Below are 20,699 nucleotides of genomic sequence, written 5' to 3' on the forward strand. Positions count from 1 at the left end.
CCACCCTAAAATCGAATCTGCACATAAAAAAAAAAGAGTGTTCATCGTTATTTTTGTTCTACCTCCCCCAATTTGATTCCCTGCTGGGTGACAGGGAAAAATTCAGCTGTAGTCAATTCAAACTGGCAGGTGATAAAACGAAGTGAGAGAAATCGATAGACGACAGGCGTTGCTGTATCGATTAGGATGAAAATTTTCATCGATGAGTTAAATTTGATGTAGATTGCGAAAGGGTGAACTCACAATGTTTCATTTTTCTCAGAAAAATGAAGGGAAATAAATTGGAAATATTTCAACAGAAGTTTAGCTTACATTTCTGATCGAACAATACATTTTTTTTTACTCAATTCTTAGAAAGCATTTATTCATAAAGAACCTAAATAATGAAAATTTTAAAATAACAATAAAATGGAAACATTTCAATTGTCGAGCCTTATTTTTCGTTCAGATATTCCTGGTAGAACAATAAATTTAAATGACCCAGGACTCAAATTTTAGAAAGCATGAATACACAAGAAAAAAAAAAGGGAAAAGTTTAAATTGTTGGACTTTGATCTTTGTTCCGGCATTCCTAATTGGAAATATTTTAATCGAAGTTTAGCTTACATTTCTGATAGAACAATAATTTTTTTTACTCAATTCTTAGAAAGCAATTATTGGTAAGGAACCTAAATGATGAAAACTTTTAAGTAAAAATAAAATGGAAACATTTCAATTGTTGAGCCTTATTTTTCGTTCAGATATTCCTGGTAGAACAATAAATTTATAAATGACCCAGAACTCAAATTTTAGAAAGCAATTATACACAAGAAAAAAATGGAAAAGTTTAAATTGTTGGACTTTGATCTTTGTTCCGGCATTCCTAATTGGAAATATTTTAATCGAAGTTCAGCTTACATTTCTGATAGAGCAATAAATTAAAAGAACTAAATTTTTAGAACGCATTTATAGACAAGGAGCTTAAATAAAGTTTATAAAGAAAAATGAAATGAAAACATATCAGTTGTTTGGCTTCATTTTATACCCAGATATTCCTGGTAAAACAACAAATTTGAATGACTCGTGGCTTAATTTTTAGAAAGTATGAAGAGACAAAAAACCCCCTGAAGAAAATGGAAAACTTTAAATAGTTGAGTTTTAATCTTATTATCAGAATTAACTAATACCAATCGCAACAACTTCTATCACAATATTCTGAATCATTAAAAATATTTCTATATGATCTTTAACACAATTTTCATAAATAATTTATGCTTTCACTTAACCTTCTCTTCAAAATAAAATTGGAAGCAATATATGCTTTGCAAAATTTTTATGCGGGCATATAATTTTATATAGATGCAAAATTGATTTTGAGTAATTGCAAACAATTATATCGGGCTTATTTATATATATGGGAAGTTGAAGTTTATATTGTTTCTTTATATGATACATCAATTATTGCAATAAAACTTACATTCCAATTGGTTTATATGGTAAACAAAATATAATTTTTAATGTTCTACTTCTTGAGACTAACAATAGAATCTTATAGAATCACAGAAAAAATTAATTCTGTTAAATAATTATATTAATGTAAAAACAAAGGAGTAAACTTTCAAATATTGTTTCCAAGTTGAACCTTAATAACATGGTATAAATTTGCCATAACCTTAATAAATAAATATCAAATAAATATTGAACTCTGTTTTCGTTCAAGCTGGGTCCCAACATCGTATAATTAACATTAAGAAATACAATATTATGGTTCAATAATTCGAAATTTTTCTCAATGTACTACAAATAAATGAATTTATTCTATGTATCTATTAAAACATTTTTACACATTAAAAAAATTTAATGCTGATTTAATTTCTTTTAAAAAACATAAAAATTCAAAAATAGTTACAATAAGAACAGATCTATAATAGAGCTAATAAAAAACCTTGAAACAATTAGGAAATCTATTCGGAACAACAATTATCTATAGCAACAGCTTCTATCATAATATTCCAGATTCCTGGAAATTCTATACTCACTAACGAAGCCTTGTAGGAATATAACGGTTGTTACATGCCATCTGTGATCCGTTACCATAGCAACGCATCACAGATGGGGTCTGCAGCTGTGGTGTTAACCACGTGTACCTACATTCTGTACCTCAGCAGTTTGCTTCTCCGCTCAGCCCCAACTTTTTCTATGAATCGTTTGCCATTTCTGCACATCAAGCAATAAGGGGGGGGGGTAATTTAGCGTGATTCTCCTCTTGATGAATCTTTAATATGCTCGTCTTTGGTATTAAAATGAAAAACGGTGGGTTAGGAGAGATTAGTGATATTGAAGTGGTGTCCTTTGGTATTGGTTCTCATGTTAGTGTGAAAATCAATATGGCCAAATGAGATTTTTTTTTCGTAACTCCATTCATATTTTATATTACTATAATTCTGAAATGGCATCAGTAATTATTAATTCTTTTAATTTGATTAAATGATGAAGGCTTTAGTTATATTAAAGTGATGGCGATGTATTCATTTTAAGACTGAAAGTTTATCATAACTTCAATTTTATCGCGAAGAGTGATAGTTTATCATAATCAGGGCTCGAAAAACCGCCCGTCCTACCGCCCTCGGCGGTCAAAAAATTCCCGCGGACAACGAATTTCTCAAATCCGACGTTCGCGTGGACGGCCATTTTCCAGTCTTGACCTTTGTCATTTAAATTATTTCATAAAAGAAATAAATTATTTCATAAAGGAAATACTAGATTACTACTAGTAACCAAGCTTTTCTCTAACTACTGTATAATGTAATCCTAGTAACTACTAATTCATTGTGCAATTTATATAAATGTTTGTAATAAATAAAAGAAAATCACATTTTTATTTCTTTAGAAGCTACGGGTTAGTTTCAAAGGAGGACGGGAATATTGTTGGACAAGCCGTCCTCGGGGACTGGTAAAATTTCTGAGTTTTTTCGAGCCCTGATCATAATTATAATTTTATCACGATTTTTCAAATACTTCATACATGTTATTTTCAACTATATTTTTAAGTCGTTTTAGTACTAGTAAATAATTCTTAAGTCTTTCAAAAATTGCGGTCAAGACTTAGTTAACACTAGAATGACTGAAGCTTAGTATATACCTATATTGCCCAAAAGCAGTCAAAATAACTGGATTTTAAAAGGATAAATAACGTGTAAAGAAATTTGTTTAAAATTAATTTTTAACATTTTTTATATTATTTACAGTTATATAACAAGTTTTTAGTAAATATCAACACTAAAAAAATTATATGTTGTACAAAATTCTAAGAAATTGTGTCATCATATACATCATTGTCATTATATTCATCGATAAATATATATATACATTTAAAATTACATTCAGTATAGAAATACGTTGGATTGTTTTATTTTAGTACCTAGTTTTTGTTCTAAACAATTTACTGATATTTTTTTGTAGTTTTTTCTGTAGATTTTGAAAGTAAGAATCTTATATTTCTTCAAAAAATAATACATATTTTTGTAGCTATTCTTATAGTGTTAGATTTTTCTTTCTAAAATTATGGTGAAATGACCGGCAGCAGTCTGTCCATTCTATTAACAGCAAAGCTTACAGTAAAGAATATTTTTTGCTTTTATGCCTTTAAAACCATTTACAATAAGTATGGTTAAGAAATCATGATTACAAAACTATATGGTATTTTAACCTTTTACAGCTAGCATGGTTTTCAAAAAAATCAAAAAGAAATTTAACTGAACACTGAAGCTAGACTTTTCGTTAGGTAATGGAGATTGGAGTTAGGTTGTGGTTGAGTTGTGTTTTATCAAGTATTTTAATGTCGACGATGGAGACCCTAGTATTTACAGACTACCTATCTAGGTTATAATATGTACCAAGCTGCAGGGAATTAAGTGTCTTCATAAAGTGGAACAAAATTTTGGTTGTTTAACAGTATTAGGTGAAAGCAGTTTATAAACTGTTTTTCTTACTATTGACAGTTTAAATACCATTTTATTTGTGGTTATTTGGCTATTTTATGTGAACACGGTAAAAAAAAAAAACAATTGAATAACTGTTATTTAACGACTTTTTCCTAGAAATTTCCATCGGTACATGTAGAATTAAAACAAATTTAGTTTTTCCTTCATTGCGGGTGCTTTTGGTATACTCCATATTCTGCATCAATGAAAAACTGCTTAGCTGGAATTAAGATTTATATCACACTAAAAAAATACTTTTTATAGTTCGCTAGATGTGCAATAAAGGAATATTTGTAGAATAGTGAACTTGTTTTAATTAATTTGTGTGAACTTATTTCAACGAGAAAATGTTCTAAAATATAATAATTTTTTCTGTCGTTAGAGTGCCTTCACGCATTACAATAAAAACATAAATTTCATATGAATGCATTTTTATACAAAAGAAAAAAATCTGTACAGTTGAAAATTAAATAAAATTATGCCTTAAATTAAGATAAATAAATTAACTTTAATATTCATAACGACTAAAAAAATAAATAAGAAAATTTGTATATCTAAGTAGAGAAGTACAATACAAGGGAATGAAAATTGTCTGCTTTAAGTGTCAAAGGAACACACACAAAGTTTTATTCAAAAATAAGAAAAAAATTATATAACAACACTTGAAAATCATGATCAAACACGGAAAGTACCTTGAACAAAATAATAAGAAACACATGAAAACTTTTCAAAATAAGTTACTCAATGCATAAAAAAGTGAGTTAAAAAACATTGAGCAAAGTAAATGTAGGCATTCACTGCTAGCATCAACTATTATTTCAGTAGTAAATATTTTTTTATACTATTTGTCGTTTCATAACACTTCATTAATTCTGTTTCAATGATTAAAATTGAATAAGATTGAAAAATGAATGATATATTTTAAATAATTTTTACCACAAGCGTAAGTAAAAAAAGAGATTTAGTAAAGAAATCCACTTCATTAAAAACAATGCTTAAAATTGTGATGGTAAAAATTTTGCTAAAAACCTTTACACGTTACGGTGTCGCAAGGCAGTTTGAGTTAGGGTCCATAAATTTACACAGTGGCTACAAGGGGCAATTTTATCCCTCGATCCTGAAACATATATAGGGCTGTAAACAGTAATCCCATAGATGCGGTAAAACTTTACAATAAGCTATTCCAACAGGCCATTCCATGAAACACAACTCCATCGAATTCGAGTTCCAGCTGCAGACGTTCGTGGTAGACTCGGGAATATTAAAATGTTTGCCTAATATTCTCTATAGCTGATCTGAATCTTGTACTGCATTTGGTAATCGTTGGTAATTTTTCAATAATAAAGATTCTTTTTCTGCAGATCGGACTGTGTGGGGGTCAGGGAACTGGCCTTGCATCAGAAAAGTTCTGGGTTCGAATCCCGGGCAAGGCATGGATGTTCTTTCATTTTCTGTACTATCAGTCCTTACTGCGGGAGCAACGTTGGCTTACCTAATATGGTGCCCCTGAAAGAGTGGCCAACAAATCTGACCTTCAGATGCCTGTATTGAAAAAAGGTCATTGCCCAGGTGGGTATTGGAAAAAAAAAGAAAAAAGGATTCTTTTTATTCATCTTTAATGTATCTATTTTACATTTTCACGAAGGAGATTGCTTTCTCAAGATTCGACCTTTGCTTTCAGATTCTATATTGTATGACGATAGTTGTTTAGTTCGGAAATCACCTCTTATAATTTTAAACATTATTTATGTAAAACTCTTCATACAAAGCCAATATATTGCTAGGTCTCCAGACAGCTTTACGCAAACGAGCTATTCCGTCCAAGTGCTGCCCCGAGAGAAGGCTAGAGTAGTGATGGCATGTTTAAGAACCTTTCTTCCGTGGCCATGTTTGTCAAAAGACAATATCTCACCTAGTGGTCTATCAAGTGCTTTCAGTAATCCAGATGATTTATTCGGAAGTCGATAAATGCACTCAAAAGGATTAAGCGTTGTATTGCAAATGATTGGTTTCAGAGACTTGATGAAGTCTACATTTTGCTTTCGTCCCAACAACTCTCTGATCTCAATTCTATTGAGCATTAGTGGAATGAAGCCCAAAAGCCATCCGTCATATAAATCTTATCATCAGTCTTAATATCAATCAGTCTCTTACTAAATGGAAAAAGACGTTCTTCAAACATCGTCTCATTTGCAACAACCGCCCTACATTGTAAAAAATTCCAGATCAAATTAAGTCTCGAAACTTTGGTCGCATATCCATTATACATATATAAAATCCATTTTCACTGTAATTTTTACAGTAATCTATATATATATTTCTCTTACACGGCGACAAAAAAAAAGCCTCATTACAGCTCCCCGAATAGCAACGCTGGAAAATCGACCAATGATTGCCGCTAAAAATGTCACATGCCAAATCTAGCAGAGGTGGCTCAACATATAGCGCTCTTAAAAACGGAAACTGAAATAACCAGAGAGAGCATTCTCACTAAATATGATTTCTTCCGAAATTCACCCTATCAGGTTATTCAATTCAGCTGCGGCAATCTCATACTATTAAGCTAGGCAGAAGTGAGTAGTCTTTGTCGATAGATCTGTATTACGGATTTATTTGACGATTTTTGATTTATATCACGAATTTATTTGTTTTATTATTGTTATTAGTTATTCAATGTTTAACGAATTACATGTCATTTATTTGAATTCAAATTTATTTTAATGACTTAGTACTTACTAAAAAGATGCAATTTTTTTTTAAAAGAAAAGTTGTTATATGGATTTGAATGATTGTTTAGAATTCTTAGAATTTTGTACATTTGCAATGCACCTAAGTTAGAAGCGAGCAAAGCGAGCTTGGTTTGCGAAGCAAACCATATAAGATTGCGTAGCAATTTTTGGGGATTGGCGAGCGTTAGCGGAGCAGGGGCGCAGCCCACTAGTATTTATTTAATTAGAGTGATTCAGTAATTTTACGATAATTATTACTCTAAAGATGACGGCATATCAGATTTTTTTTGTTCCCTAGCATGTTCCAGTAAAAATGGATTTTACGGTAAAACGTACCGGTACTATTTTACCATAATTTGATCCAGAATTACCAGCAACTCGTAGAGACCCAGTCAAGGCTTTATTGAATTCAAAAAGTGTGCAAAAGTGTATTTAAAAAGTAAACTATTTAGAAAAAGTTAACCTCTTTTGTATAATTTTAATACATTTTACCCTTTGCTATGTTACATCTCTATCGAGTCGAAGAGAAGTTAGGTTACACTTGATTATTTATTTATTTATTGTTGTTTCTTCTATTACTTGTCGATGAGATACGAAAGATTATTAATTCTTGGCATTATTCATTCTAGGCAATGGACTTAAAATTTTATTAAAGCTAAAATGCTTTTGTTTATTTGTCCTGATCCTTAGGAAGAAAATATAAAGAAATGCATAACTGTAGGGAAGACTGATACTGCCACAATCAGAAGGTTGCGCGTTTATATGGCGTCTGGGTCTTCAATGTGGGGAAGACTTTTAGACAATGCCAACCTTCATCTATCAAAAGGTACCTCAGGATTGAATCAAATTAGCATGTGTTATATACTAGTGAATTAATGTTTAATTTTCATAGTGGTAATAACTATACTCACCTAATCCTTGTAAATTGCAAGGGAATAATTAGAGTTCTGGGAAAATTACATTTAAAAAAAATCTTTCGAAAGCATAGAAGGATGAGATTGTGATTTGCTTGTTTTTGCTGACAAGGAGTTGCAGTCCATAACCACCAAAAAATACATCTGTGTCACATTTGGATGACATGTGAATTTGCTGTTAAGCCTAATTCAATTTATTGTTGTTGCAATTCATTGGTCGAATAATTTGCATTCACAAATTTAAGTCATAAAATTTTCTTGGTGGAAAACAGACAGTGAAATATAAACAATAAAATACACTGTTCGTTAAAAATTTGGATTAACTGATTGCCACTGGCAAAAGAAAAAAGAGTTTTAGCATTTTTGCCTCAGAAAAACATTTGATTTTTATGTGTATGATAGAGGGAGATGGAGGGTCTGGATGGAGGGGAAAAAATTAATCTGAGAAATGAATTAAACTACCAAGCTGTTTTCCTTCTTTGTTTTTAAAAAAATAAAATAGCAAAAAAATTACAACTTTATAAAATTCCTTAGCCATATTTTTTTTACAACGCGAAAAAAAAAAAGTTTTGATCAATTATAAACTCGCGCCATAAACTGCATCTGTTGTTGCCACCACTCTGTCAATTAATATCCGCTACAAAATCTGTTTCTTCGATAAGGATAAGTTTTGTATGCCAATTTAAAGAGGTGATATTTTTTTCTCGCCAAAGTTCTACCCCTCGACGCCAGAATCTATTTATTATTTACGAATTACTTTTAATGTTTGCAGGGAAAGTTAAATGAAGCTCGAATTTCGAAGTTGATAACGAGTTTATAAGTCTATAAAAAGGTTACTTTTTATGAGCAATAGCAGTTTTTTTTATATGATAGTACCAACTATTTTGTATAAAAAAAAAAAGCACAGTTTACGATAGTTTCTGCAAGAGATTTTGATAGCGTAAACTTTTTTCCATACTTCATTTTTATTTTCAAAAAATTGGCACCTGCGGATGACAAACTAGGAAGGAAAGTTATATAAGATTTTTTTTTTTTTGTAAATTGCCAGCTGCAATTAGTTGTTGAGGCAACTGCGCGTGCTCTTTTTTTGAGCCATTACTTAACTCTTTCTTTTTTGATTTTCAAAGAAAACTTGTTTGTTGGACGTAAGTTTTTCGCATTTGTCAAATGTGATGATGTGCTGAGAAAAATCATTAAAGTATTCAAAGTTTGTTTGGGAAGAAATATTGCTTATGGGTAAACATTGAAATTTAATTGCAGAGACATTTTTTTCTTTCCAGTGATTAATTTGGAAACTAAAACATTACATTTAAATAAATTTTGAGAAGTTTCAGTTTACTTTGAAAAATTAAAATATTAAGTTTAAGTTTCTTAATTCATATTTTATAAATATTGCTTTTGAGTAAACATTGCAATTTTTAATTGAAGAATTTTTTTCCCGTTCAATTGATTAATTTAGAAACTAAAACATCACCTTTTAATAAATTTTGAGAAGTTTCAGTTTATTTCAAAAAAAAAATAAAACATTAAATTTAAATTTTTTAATTCATATTTTATAAATATAAATTTATATTTTAGAAATATTGCTTTTGAGTAATCACTGAAATTTAATAGAAGATAATTTTTTTTCCGTTCAAATGATTAATTTTGAAATTAAAACAACACCTTTAAATAAATTTTGAGAAGTTTCAACTTTCCTTAAAAAATAAAACAATTTAATTTCAATTTTTTTTATTTATGATTTATAAATAGATTTTACTAGTAGTTTTTTATTATACTTTTTCGTACTAGTCAAGATTTCTTTTGTATATCAAAAAAACAGTGAAATTATGCGTCAACGAGGAAGATGATGACTATATAGAAGATAACACAGAAATTAAAGGTACTTCCACTATAAACCTTTGACGCAATGGGACACCGGTGTCTCTTTTACACATATTTTACTGACTCTCTAATTACAAGACAAAATATATTTTTTTATTTTTTAACTATAAAAACAGTCTAGTAGTTAAAAAATATCTGTTAGATTATAGGAATTACATTTGTACTAAAATATAAAATCAGAAAAAAAAGTAGTTTTATTTTTTTCATTCATATTTAAAATTTTATCAATAATTGATTTTGTAAATACTAGCGACTGTTTCTCTTAGATCTAAATAACTGTAAATAAGTGCCAATTAGAAAAAAATTATTATTGGGAAGTCAGCCGTGTTTGGAAGAGTTTACCTTTAATGCAGAAAAAAGACACAGGTGTTTTATGCTGCATTTCATAAGCATGAACTATTACAATGCTAACTTTAATATTTTTCATTTATTTTGATCTAAATTAATACATAATAATGAAAAAAGTATGAAAAGTAAGTTATAAATGTATGTATGTAAAAAAATTCTGTGTCAGAGATTTAAAATAGGCGATTGTTACGAATTTTAAAACTGAATTTGAAGAAGTTGACCAAAATCCTTAAGTGCTCTGTTTTGTGGGGAGGGAACAAAAGATTCAGAATTCTCTTCACAAGATATATCTCTAAACTATAAAAACATTTAAAATTTGTTTGACCTACTAAATAGATAATTTTCATACATCGCAGCAACTTTTTTTCCATTCTGTAATAAGTGTTAGAAACATATCATGTTATTTTATAAAATATGTGCACCAAGGAGACGTATGAAGTACATAGAGAGTTTTCTAATAAATCGTTAAACTTTGATGCAGGGGTAATTTTACATTACGCTCATTTTTTTTAAAGATCAGTATATATTTTCAGAAAGGTTTTGTTCGTTTTAAACCATCCAACGTTTTGTTCTAGTTATATTTACCAGCTAGTTAGCAAAGAAATCCAAAATTATTTTGCATTACTAAAAGAACGATAAACTGAGAAATAGGTAGTTATGGTGAGGTAGTAATTCTTTTGCACATTTCCAGGAGGGGATTATAATTTATACACGGGAAAGTGTTCGTTTATTTTAACCCTAATTATTAGTTATTACTATTTTTACCATCTCATTAGATAATAAACCAAAAATGTTATACTTGCATACAGAATGTTATATTTGAATGCAGAAATTTTTTTATTAGTATGAGAATATTATTTTAAATTCTTGCATTTGAAATTACGATATAATTGGTAAAAATCACATACTTATACATACTACTCTGAACGTTAATTAGGAATATTTCTATTATATAACTTAATTTTTTTTGCATTTAATTAAATATTCTGTCCCTTTACAAAAACCAAAAGTATACTTAGAAAATATTAGTCAGTTTAATCTCTCTTATAGATACAAAACGATATAAACTAGGAAGTCCAAACTTAAAACGATAACAATTATAATAACGATTATAGCGATAACGATTGTAATAACGATTAAAACGATAACGATTAATGTAACGATTAAAATGATAACGATTAACTTAAAGCGATACTATTTTTCCTGCGAAATAGAAAATATTGCAAATATGTATAACAAGCATCCGTAAAAATGTGTTTGAAATGAAAGTTGTAGGGTAGGGAGAGGAGGTACTAAACGATTGTTTTATTAATAAAATAAGCATTTGTGTGGGTGGACGACACATATGGTGGCCACACGCGTACATCACCCACATGTGAATTTATATCCTCATGGTCATAAGGCATTACGACGTTTTCACATACCCGCACCACAAGTTATTTCCTAGTCGTTTATTTTTAATCGGAGAATAATTTTTTTTTCCTATGAGAAATACGCAGTGCTAAAAATTTTTAAATCTTAACTGGGTTTAATCATATTTTTATTGATTAATATAAATATTTTAATTATTTTTACGGTTATTTCCGCGTTTATAAGATTTAATGAAATCAATCTTGTTCAAAAATGCCGACCGGCCTGTGTAGGGAATAGGGAACTGTCCTTGCATCAGAAAGGCTCTGGGTTCGAATCACGGCTCATGATGTTCTTTCTTTCTCTGTACTATCTGTCCTCATTGCGGGAGCGACGTTGACCAACCTAATATGGTGCCTCTGAAAGAGAGGCCAACAAAATCGCCCTGTATGTGCCTGAATTGACGGATGTTAACACAGGTGGGCATTGGGAAAAAAAATCTTGTTCAAAATCAATCTTGACAAGTATTGATTTTGAACAAGCTTACATATGTCAATAGTGTTGTGTTTTAAGTTTTGGTGAAATGAGTAAGTACGCTGTAAAAATTTCGGATCAAAATACGGTAAAAAGTACCGACACTGAGGATGCCGGTACTTTTTAACGTAAAATAAATTTTTACCGGAACGTTACGGAACAAAAAATCTGATGAACTGTAATATTTGCGGGATTAATTACCGTAAATAACTGAATCAGTCTAATTAAATAAATGTCACTGCAAGCATTTGCTATATGTTATTTTACAGTAAAGATGAAATTTTTTTACTGTGTAGTCTTAAAAAAACACGTTCAAACTTTTATATGCATCAAAAAATACATTTCTGAAAAAAAAATGTGTTCCAGAAATTTAATTGGAGTATTATCTAGTCCTGAGAGACTCGTCCAGAAGTGTTCACAATTTTATCTAAAGATTATTCCAAAATTTTGGGCCATTTCTGCAGTAAAATGCTGCTATTGAAAAGTGAAAATTAAGGGAATAGCATTCATTTTTGGTGTTTAAGAAACGGAGAAACAGCAATGCGTTTTCCCTTACATAGTTGTTTTGTTGAGGTATACAGATGTAAAAAATACACCTGGGGTAGAAAATGAGATTATGTGTTGCACTAAAAATAACCTCATAAATAAACCCCATTTACACCTCACAAAATGAACCTCATACATAACTCAGAAATAATTTAGTTTAGATCGGGTGAAATTATTCTCACCTCAAACATACGTATTTGCTTGAAGTGTAAAAAAATAATCCATACACCTCAAAAGCAACCTGCCTAAGTTGGGTTGCTCTAAAGTTGATTTTCATCAACATCAAAACAACCTCAAGTGTGAACAAAACAGCTACATGCACCTTGATTATACTCCTTGGCACTGTGGGCCAGAAGCAGAGTTGGCCATTGATTACAGTAATCGATTACAACTGTAATTGATTGCAGATAATTACAGCTATGTAATCAATTACTTGTAATCACGATAACAAGTAATCAATTACCTGTAATCGTGATTACAACTTTCAAAAAATTTTAATTACAGCTGTAATCATGATTACAATTTTGATTACAGTAATCAATTACTTGTAATCATGATTCCAAGTAATTGCGATTACAAGTAATCACAACAAAAACGATTACAAGTAATTATGATTACAAGTAATCAAAATATATGATTACATGTAATTTGATTACATGTAATTTGATTACATGTAATTATGATTACATGTAATCTAATTACACGATTACAAGACTATTGTATTCTTATAAATGATTATATTTTACAGTAGATAGTAGAATGTATTTTATAATGATACATTTTGCACGTATTAACATGTACTGCATTTTGTACGTATTTGTATACGTACAAATGAATGTAACTGAAATGTATGTACATATGATTTTATCTAGTGCATATGTTCAGACATTTTAGTATCACACACATGTACATACACTTATATTGTAGGTATAAAATATATGTACGTATGTATATAGATAATAATTACGTATGTATGTGCAAACAATGTAGGCATGTACATTTATACACAATGAATATATGCATTTTATGCAAATATTTGTGTATGTAAAATGTATATCTATGTTCATGTACGCATGTATATACAAGTACTTGTGTTTGTACGAACATACATACATTGTCTGTACAATGTATGTCCCATGCATGTATGTGCAATTTATTTATGAACAGTACAATATATGTATGCATGTACAATATAGGTATATCTGTAGGATGTACAATATATGTATGTATACATGTACATGATATGCATGTCCAGTGTATTTATGTACATGTACATAATATGTTCATGCTCAATGTAAGTATCCAAATATGCATAATACATTTGTGAACTATTGTACGTACATTGGGCGTATTTATATTTCACATATATTCATACATGCATTCGACATGCATAACGTACGTACATACACACATTTGAGATGCATATATTGTACAGATGTATATACATATAGCGTACAGATGTATATACATATAGCGTACAGATGTATATTCATATAATGTACATATGATGAAATGAACATATAATGTTCATATAATGTACATATGTGTGTACATATACAGTACGTATGTGCATAAATATATTGGGCATAATTCTTTCGTACAAATTTTACATGTGTACATGCATGCTATCCCTATCTATGCATATGGTGCAATGTATATATGTACAATGAATGTATCCACACATGTACAATACACGTATGTTCCATGTATGCATATCCATATGTACTATATATGCACGTACAATACATGAATGTATGTACATACATTGTACATGCGTACATACATTACACGTATACATATGTACATTACATTTATGTCTAAATATGTGTACAATGCAATAAATAAAATGCATGTAAGTTAACTTTTAATGACTCAAGCAAGTTAAATGACAAAATCAAACGATATTTAAATTTAGTTTTCAGCTTTAATTGTTCTATATCATTTTGAAATTCTCTGAATAAAAAATTATTTTCAGGTATTTTCATGAAATGTTTGACAATACAGATTTATTTTTTTTATAACATAATGCATGATTCATAGAAATTTTTTAAATGGTAAGAAAAACGGTAAATTTTATGTGTGGAATTAATATTTAGAAATTCCAAATAAAATTATCGTTTGCTTTCTAAAAAATATGAGGTCGAGTTTCATATACCTTAGAATAATTTTAAAACAAATTTTAATAACTTTACTCATATAAATTTTTTTAATGTATGCACAATGTATGTGTATATTGTAATTACATATATTTAAATGTACGCACGTATTTGTACATTACTTGTAATTATGTACATGTATACGTTGTATGCACATGCATACATTGTGCATATAACTATTTTTTTGTACATCCATGCATTACATGCGCATAAGTATTAACAAAGTATGTAGTTATACAAGTACATACGTAAGTTGTACATAAGTACATACTTTGCGTGCACATATATCGATGTACATATAAATATGCATGTATACATGTACGCATTTTATTTACGCAACTATGTGCATATATTGTACCTTTAAATAACATTTTTACATATTGTACGCAAATACGTACAATTTTATATACAAACGTACATTGTATATACGTGCTATTATCGTAAATTTATACAATATATGCACTTAAGTACATAAAAGCATGCAAACGCATAAACATTATTTTCATATACGTTCATACATACATTGTCTATGTATACAAAGATACAAAACATTGCCTTTTTGTACAAACTAACATACATGCGTACATGTATCATAAATGCATAATTATATGTACTAAGCATATGCGCATTGCATTAAGTATATTACAATATAATTATGAATATTGTACGTACAAACAACGTTTGTGCATACATTGTATGTATAGGAATCGCAAATTGTACGTTCATGCGTGCGTACATTCTATGTACATAAAAATATGTAAACACATGAATACTTACATAAAAAATTTGACTATAGTATACAATCGTAATAACTTGTAATCGTATAGTTTGATTACATGTAATCAAAATTACATGTAATCAAATTACATGTAATCAAATTACATGTAATCATGATTACATGTAATCATACATTTTGATTACTTGTAATCATAATTACTCGTAATCGTTTTTGTTGTGATCACTTGTAATCGCAATTACTTGTAATCACGATTACAAGTAATTGATTACTGTAATCAAAATTGTAATTATGATTACAGCTGTAATCAAAATTTTTTGAAAGTTGTAATCATGATTACAAGTAATTGATTACTGTAATCAAAAAATGTAATCGATTGCATTTTTGGCCAACTCTGGCCAGAAGACCATGATCTTTGGCCAAAAGTCAAAAATTAAATTTTCAGTTAAAATATGTGTTGGCAGTTTTAATATAGCCCAAATAAAGTATTCATAATCATTCCAAGTATTATAATTTACTTTTTGGACCGACGAGAGTACAATGTAATGAAAAATATGTTAAATTTTTTTTAAAAATGTAACTTTTAAATTTTTATTTCAGAAATATATATAAGAATTTTACCTTACTGTTACATTTTTATCATAGTAATTAGTCTGAAATTATAGTACAATTTTTCAATTTGTTGGATTAGTCAATACTCTTGACAAACTTATAGTTAATATCTTATCATTTGACATTTTACAACGTTTGAATGACTTTCGAAACATAATTGCAAAAAGTTCCACGAGGTAATTAGCTAAACTTTTTTGTTGTTGTCTTCTTTGATGTTTCTTCTTTCGAAAAAACCTACCCCATTTTGCCCGTATTGCAAAGGTGGACTAAATATACCGAAAAACTATGTTTTTTTCATGCTATCGCGTTATTAAACTTACTATATTATTTTTTTAAATTTTTGCTCGTTATATTTCAGCGGGCCTTTTTGTTTTTTCTGGGTATTTTTAGTGATTTCAAAATTTTAACTATGAATTCAATTTACCTGCGCACAAAAACCCCTAAATAAAAAACCCCAAATTTTGAAACAAATTTTATCGAAATACTAATTTTGGCCACAAAACCTTGGATGCTGGCCCACTGTGCTTGGGAGGTTGATCTCATAAGGTTGTTTTTGAAATCAACTTCGATTAAACCTCAAATCTACCTTGACACCTTAAAACGTTCTCGAAATTAACCTTAAACTTCTGTAGAAAGGACGTCGTTGAAAAATAACAACCATTCTAATTAATTCACTGATTGCAACAGTTTTTGTTTTGAGAAAACGAAGAGAAGAAACGGTCTCTAAGATCATGCAATTATATTATTATTATTTTTTTATTGTTATTGCAATTTATTATTTTTAAATTTTACAATCCAACCCATAAAAAAACCACAGTAAGCTAAATTTGAATGCTCCCCATTGAAAGAGTTGAGAATGTCATTCAGCTATATTTATAAAAAATAGAAATGTATAAGAAAATAGAAGAGGTTTACCAGATATATTATCCTATGCAAAACCTTATACTGTACATTTTTTAAGCAACCAGGAGGCTCAGCATCGTACTATGTTAATTTCATAAACGAAAATGGCCTTTTAGGAGCGTCAAATTTCAACGCCGTTGTTGCAATTTAGTGGGCTGTAGATCGTCTTGCATGGCTCTTTTTTAGTACAAGTATAATAAAGAGTAACTTTCAAATTAATAATTTAATTTTAAACATATCTTAACTTTTTTTTATATTCCATCGAATTTTTACATTTTTCTACACGCCATCGCAATTTTAAGTCTAACTTTCGAGCAGTGCCAGCCTAGTAGCCGAGCGATCAGCGAGCCTGACTCTGAAGCTAGTGGCTGCAAGTTCAAATCCCGCTCAGGGTATGGATGTTTCCCTCTCTGTGTGTTGTTCTCTGTTGTGTGATGTGTGAATGTGGTCCGCCCTATGAACGGGTATCTGTGGCAGTGTGGTAATGTTGCTCGCCTCCATGAATAAGGTTCACCAGGTGCCCACTATGGTTTACCAGGTACCCACTGGGTAACGTTAAATGTGCAACACTTTTGGCCTCTTCCGAGGTGAAAAAGATCAGTGCCTGCCGTTAAAAAGAAGAAGAAAAATTTGCGCAGCTGAACAAAATATTATGGAAAGCAAAAAAAGATTAGTTCAAATTCATATTGCATATTAAATGATTTTTAACTGTTCACTACCGAACCTTTTTAGACTCCGAAAATACTCAAACCTTTTATCTTCATTTACTAAGATCTTCAAAGTTTAAAGATCTGGGAGACATGTTTCTGAGTTTAATGAGAAAAAAAATCCTAATTTTTCAATAATGTCTCTTAAAAGTTTCTTCCTCTGAGCTTTTCAATTATTGTATGATTTAACGAAAAAAAAACAATACGATATTGTGTACGATATTTTGCCTGTCAATCAATAATGCACAAAAAAGTGAACACCTAAATTAATTTTTTATCTTACAGTTCACTGAGTTGCAATTTTAAAGAATCAAATATTTAAATTTTGATTTCTCGAGAACTATTCAACTAATTTTTCTCACATTTTGCATTTTGTTATTTAAAATTATACTACTTAAAAATGTTGTAAAAATTTGTATACCACGCAATCCAAAATATTTTATCTATTATTAAATAAAATATTGAAAAATAATAAATAACTATTGAAAATAAATTTTTTTATGCGTAGTTATCTTTGACAAACGAATTTTACAATGATACGCAATAAATTTTTGTTACGCTTAAAAAGTTTTTGAGATCTGGCGAAACACATAAAAGTGAAATTACAGTAAGGAGTCCAAACTTTAGACCGTTCTCCAAACTAAACGATCGGGACAATATTTTCTAGATTGCGGCTACCTCCACCACCCCACATTTTAAGGTCTTAATTACCTTATAATTATTTTAAGGTCGCGAACCTAATAATTTTAAGGCCGTAATCCAAATCCATAGAAAAGAAAAGTATGTTTATTCAGAGAAGGTACGTTTTGTGTCTGATTTTGTAAGCTAAATATTATTTGCGCTAATTAAATAGCCTTATTAAGTTTAGGCCATCAAACCAATAAGATTGAGTCTTAGCACAAGAAAATCTAATCATTTGTTCAAAAGTTATTTAGAGTGTTCACATTTTTTGTGCACTGTACATTATGCGTAGTGCTACATTTTAAAATTGAAGTTTGGATGTAGTACATTAAAAATCACAATATTTATCAGTGTCAAAATATTTGTTCTTAATATATTTGTATAACTAAAGTTCAAATTATCTGTAATAAAGTAACTAGTTATTTTTTTCCTTTCTTTTTTGTATTTTAAATTTTGTCATTGTTAATATTTCCATATATTTCATTTCTTATTTTACATATTCTTGAAATTTTGTTAAATATTTTTTTGTTTTATCATACTAAATAATGATTAAGTACATAAACTCTATTCAATTTATATAGTTTCATAAAAAAACTTAACTTTTGAGTTTGAGTCCAATTGATTAATAATTTCAGATTTTCAAATATTTTCAAAAATATCAACAAAATTTTGCTTAGGAATATTTGCTTCTCTTATCCGGCATTTTATGAAAATACCTGTAAATTGGGGGTAAGAAATTTAGTATGGAATATTTCAGCTATATTTCGAAGCTTTCATACTTTTACTCATAAAAGTGCTACATATTAAAAGTGATATATACTTATATAGTTTGATTTTCGAAGCATTGTAATAAAAAATTAAATCTTTGAAGCATATAACGATGAGAAATATCTTCTATTATCATTGCATATCAAAGATAGTATTATCTAATATATAGTGTCATAAAATACGAACTGTTATAAGAATCGAATTTCAGCTGGAGATATTGCAATCTGAATACAGCTAAAATCTTTAACAATGAAATTGAAGGAAAGTAGCAAATGTGATTATTACATAAAATCAATAAGTGTGAAAAATAGAAATATAAAATATTTTCAAATAAAACTGCACATGCGTACAAACAGTATTGTAATTAAATTTACGCAAGTTTTTAATTTAATCATATTTATTTTCTTGCAAAGAAGTAATAGTAATTTTGAAGGTTAAAAATTTTAATCTACTTATTACATATACAAGAGCTACATTCTACATAATTAGCCATAAAAGATCGAAAAATAAAAACTCACTTGACATGCAGCAAAATTGTCAATTGATAAATCTGGCTTTCGTAAGTACGTTCATCTTATATCAACTTTCAAATTAACAGCTGTTCTTTTTTAAGTTTTCGAGCTCCTTAAATATAATTTTTTCTTCAAAACCACAGAATTACATTAGTTTCCACAAAATTTAAAAGACTTTCAACCCTCATTGCTATTACAATATAAAAGTTACCAAATATTAGATAAAAAAAGCAAGCTAACCAAACCACAAAGAATGTTTAAGACCAATTGAAAATGGCGGCAAACGGTTTCTGTCGGCAGTGATCGTTTCGATTGGTTATTCTGACACACGTGATAAGAGACAACCAATTTCATAGCAAAAAGTGCTTTCATTTATCGTAATAGCACTGATGCTGTAAAAATGCATCAAAAGTTAAACTCTCTGACTGTTTAGGAACAGTTTCACTATGGGACAGTTGCATATGGTAAAATAACAATTATAATAAATCAAAGAAGAATTTTCCAAGAAATTTCTAACAGTGTAAATTGACGGATGAACAAAACGCTTAAATTTATCGACGTATGTTACCAGCACATGAAAGCCAAGGACATTAATTACATTAGCATACAATCAAGCAAAATGAATAAATATTTTTTACTTAATTTCAAACTAGCCTCTGTAGGAGAAACCGCTGAGACTGGCAGTGAACGCTGCAGATTATCACATCTTATGCAGATTTTTTTTAAAACTCAGATTTAAAAATCTTAAATAAACTGTTAGCAAGATTCATTTCATTTTTCCTTTTAAGTATTATAGAGTAAGTTTAAAAGTAAATAAAAAAAAAGGAAGCATAGAACATTTTTTATTTATTTATCCCATGTTTACAAACGTAAATTTCACTATATGTATATTTGGGCAAGCCAAGCTTTTCTATTATAGTCTGAAAAAATTCTATTTGGAGTTATATATATTAGAGACATTTATTTTATGACAGTCATTGAATAGCAGGCCCATTTTGAGTTTACGACTACCAATGTTCAACTCCGTAGTCTTGTAATTTTGAACTGAATCCAGAAGACAAGAGAACTTCTGGATATAGTAATTGGAAAAATTTGCTTTGAGGAGGAGATTTGGAAGGAAATAACCTTCATTTGCGTAACATGGAGAGGAAAACCTCGAAAACCTCCCATGACCAGCTTGATGTCAAGGGGACTCACAGTCATGACCCGTCAATCATATCCATGATGAGGTGACCCGCCTCCCAGTGAAGATATTTTAAGTCAGCATTGTGGTCGGTGTGAACCGGGAGCGAAATATGTATCGATCAGCCATCGCTGGGATTCGAACCCGGGTCTCCTCATCGGTATGAGCGCTCTA

The 20,699-nt window shown here is 29.5% G+C and overlaps 1 protein-coding gene across 2 annotated transcripts in view; it reads right to left on the reverse strand.

Moving 5' to 3' along the window:
• The window catches only part of LOC107451801 (protein CBFA2T1), an 87,517-nt gene extending 67,894 nt beyond the window's left edge, over positions 1 to 19,623 (reverse strand). The window contains exon 1 of one of the 2 annotated variants that reach the window (XM_016068021.3): positions 19,349 to 19,623. In XM_016068021.3, coding sequence (XP_015923507.1) covers positions 19,349 to 19,355 — 7 coding nt within the window. In that variant the 5' untranslated portion in view covers positions 19,356 to 19,623. The remainder of the gene's footprint in view (positions 1 to 19,348) is intronic. The other variant, XM_016068022.3, reaches the window with a different exon arrangement.
• Positions 19,624 to 20,699: the final 1,076 nt, after the last annotated feature.

The sequence above is a fragment of the Parasteatoda tepidariorum genome, chromosome 6 (genome assembly GCF_043381705.1).
Source record: "Parasteatoda tepidariorum isolate YZ-2023 chromosome 6, CAS_Ptep_4.0, whole genome shotgun sequence".
Taxonomy (NCBI): domain Eukaryota; kingdom Metazoa; phylum Arthropoda; class Arachnida; order Araneae; family Theridiidae; genus Parasteatoda; species Parasteatoda tepidariorum.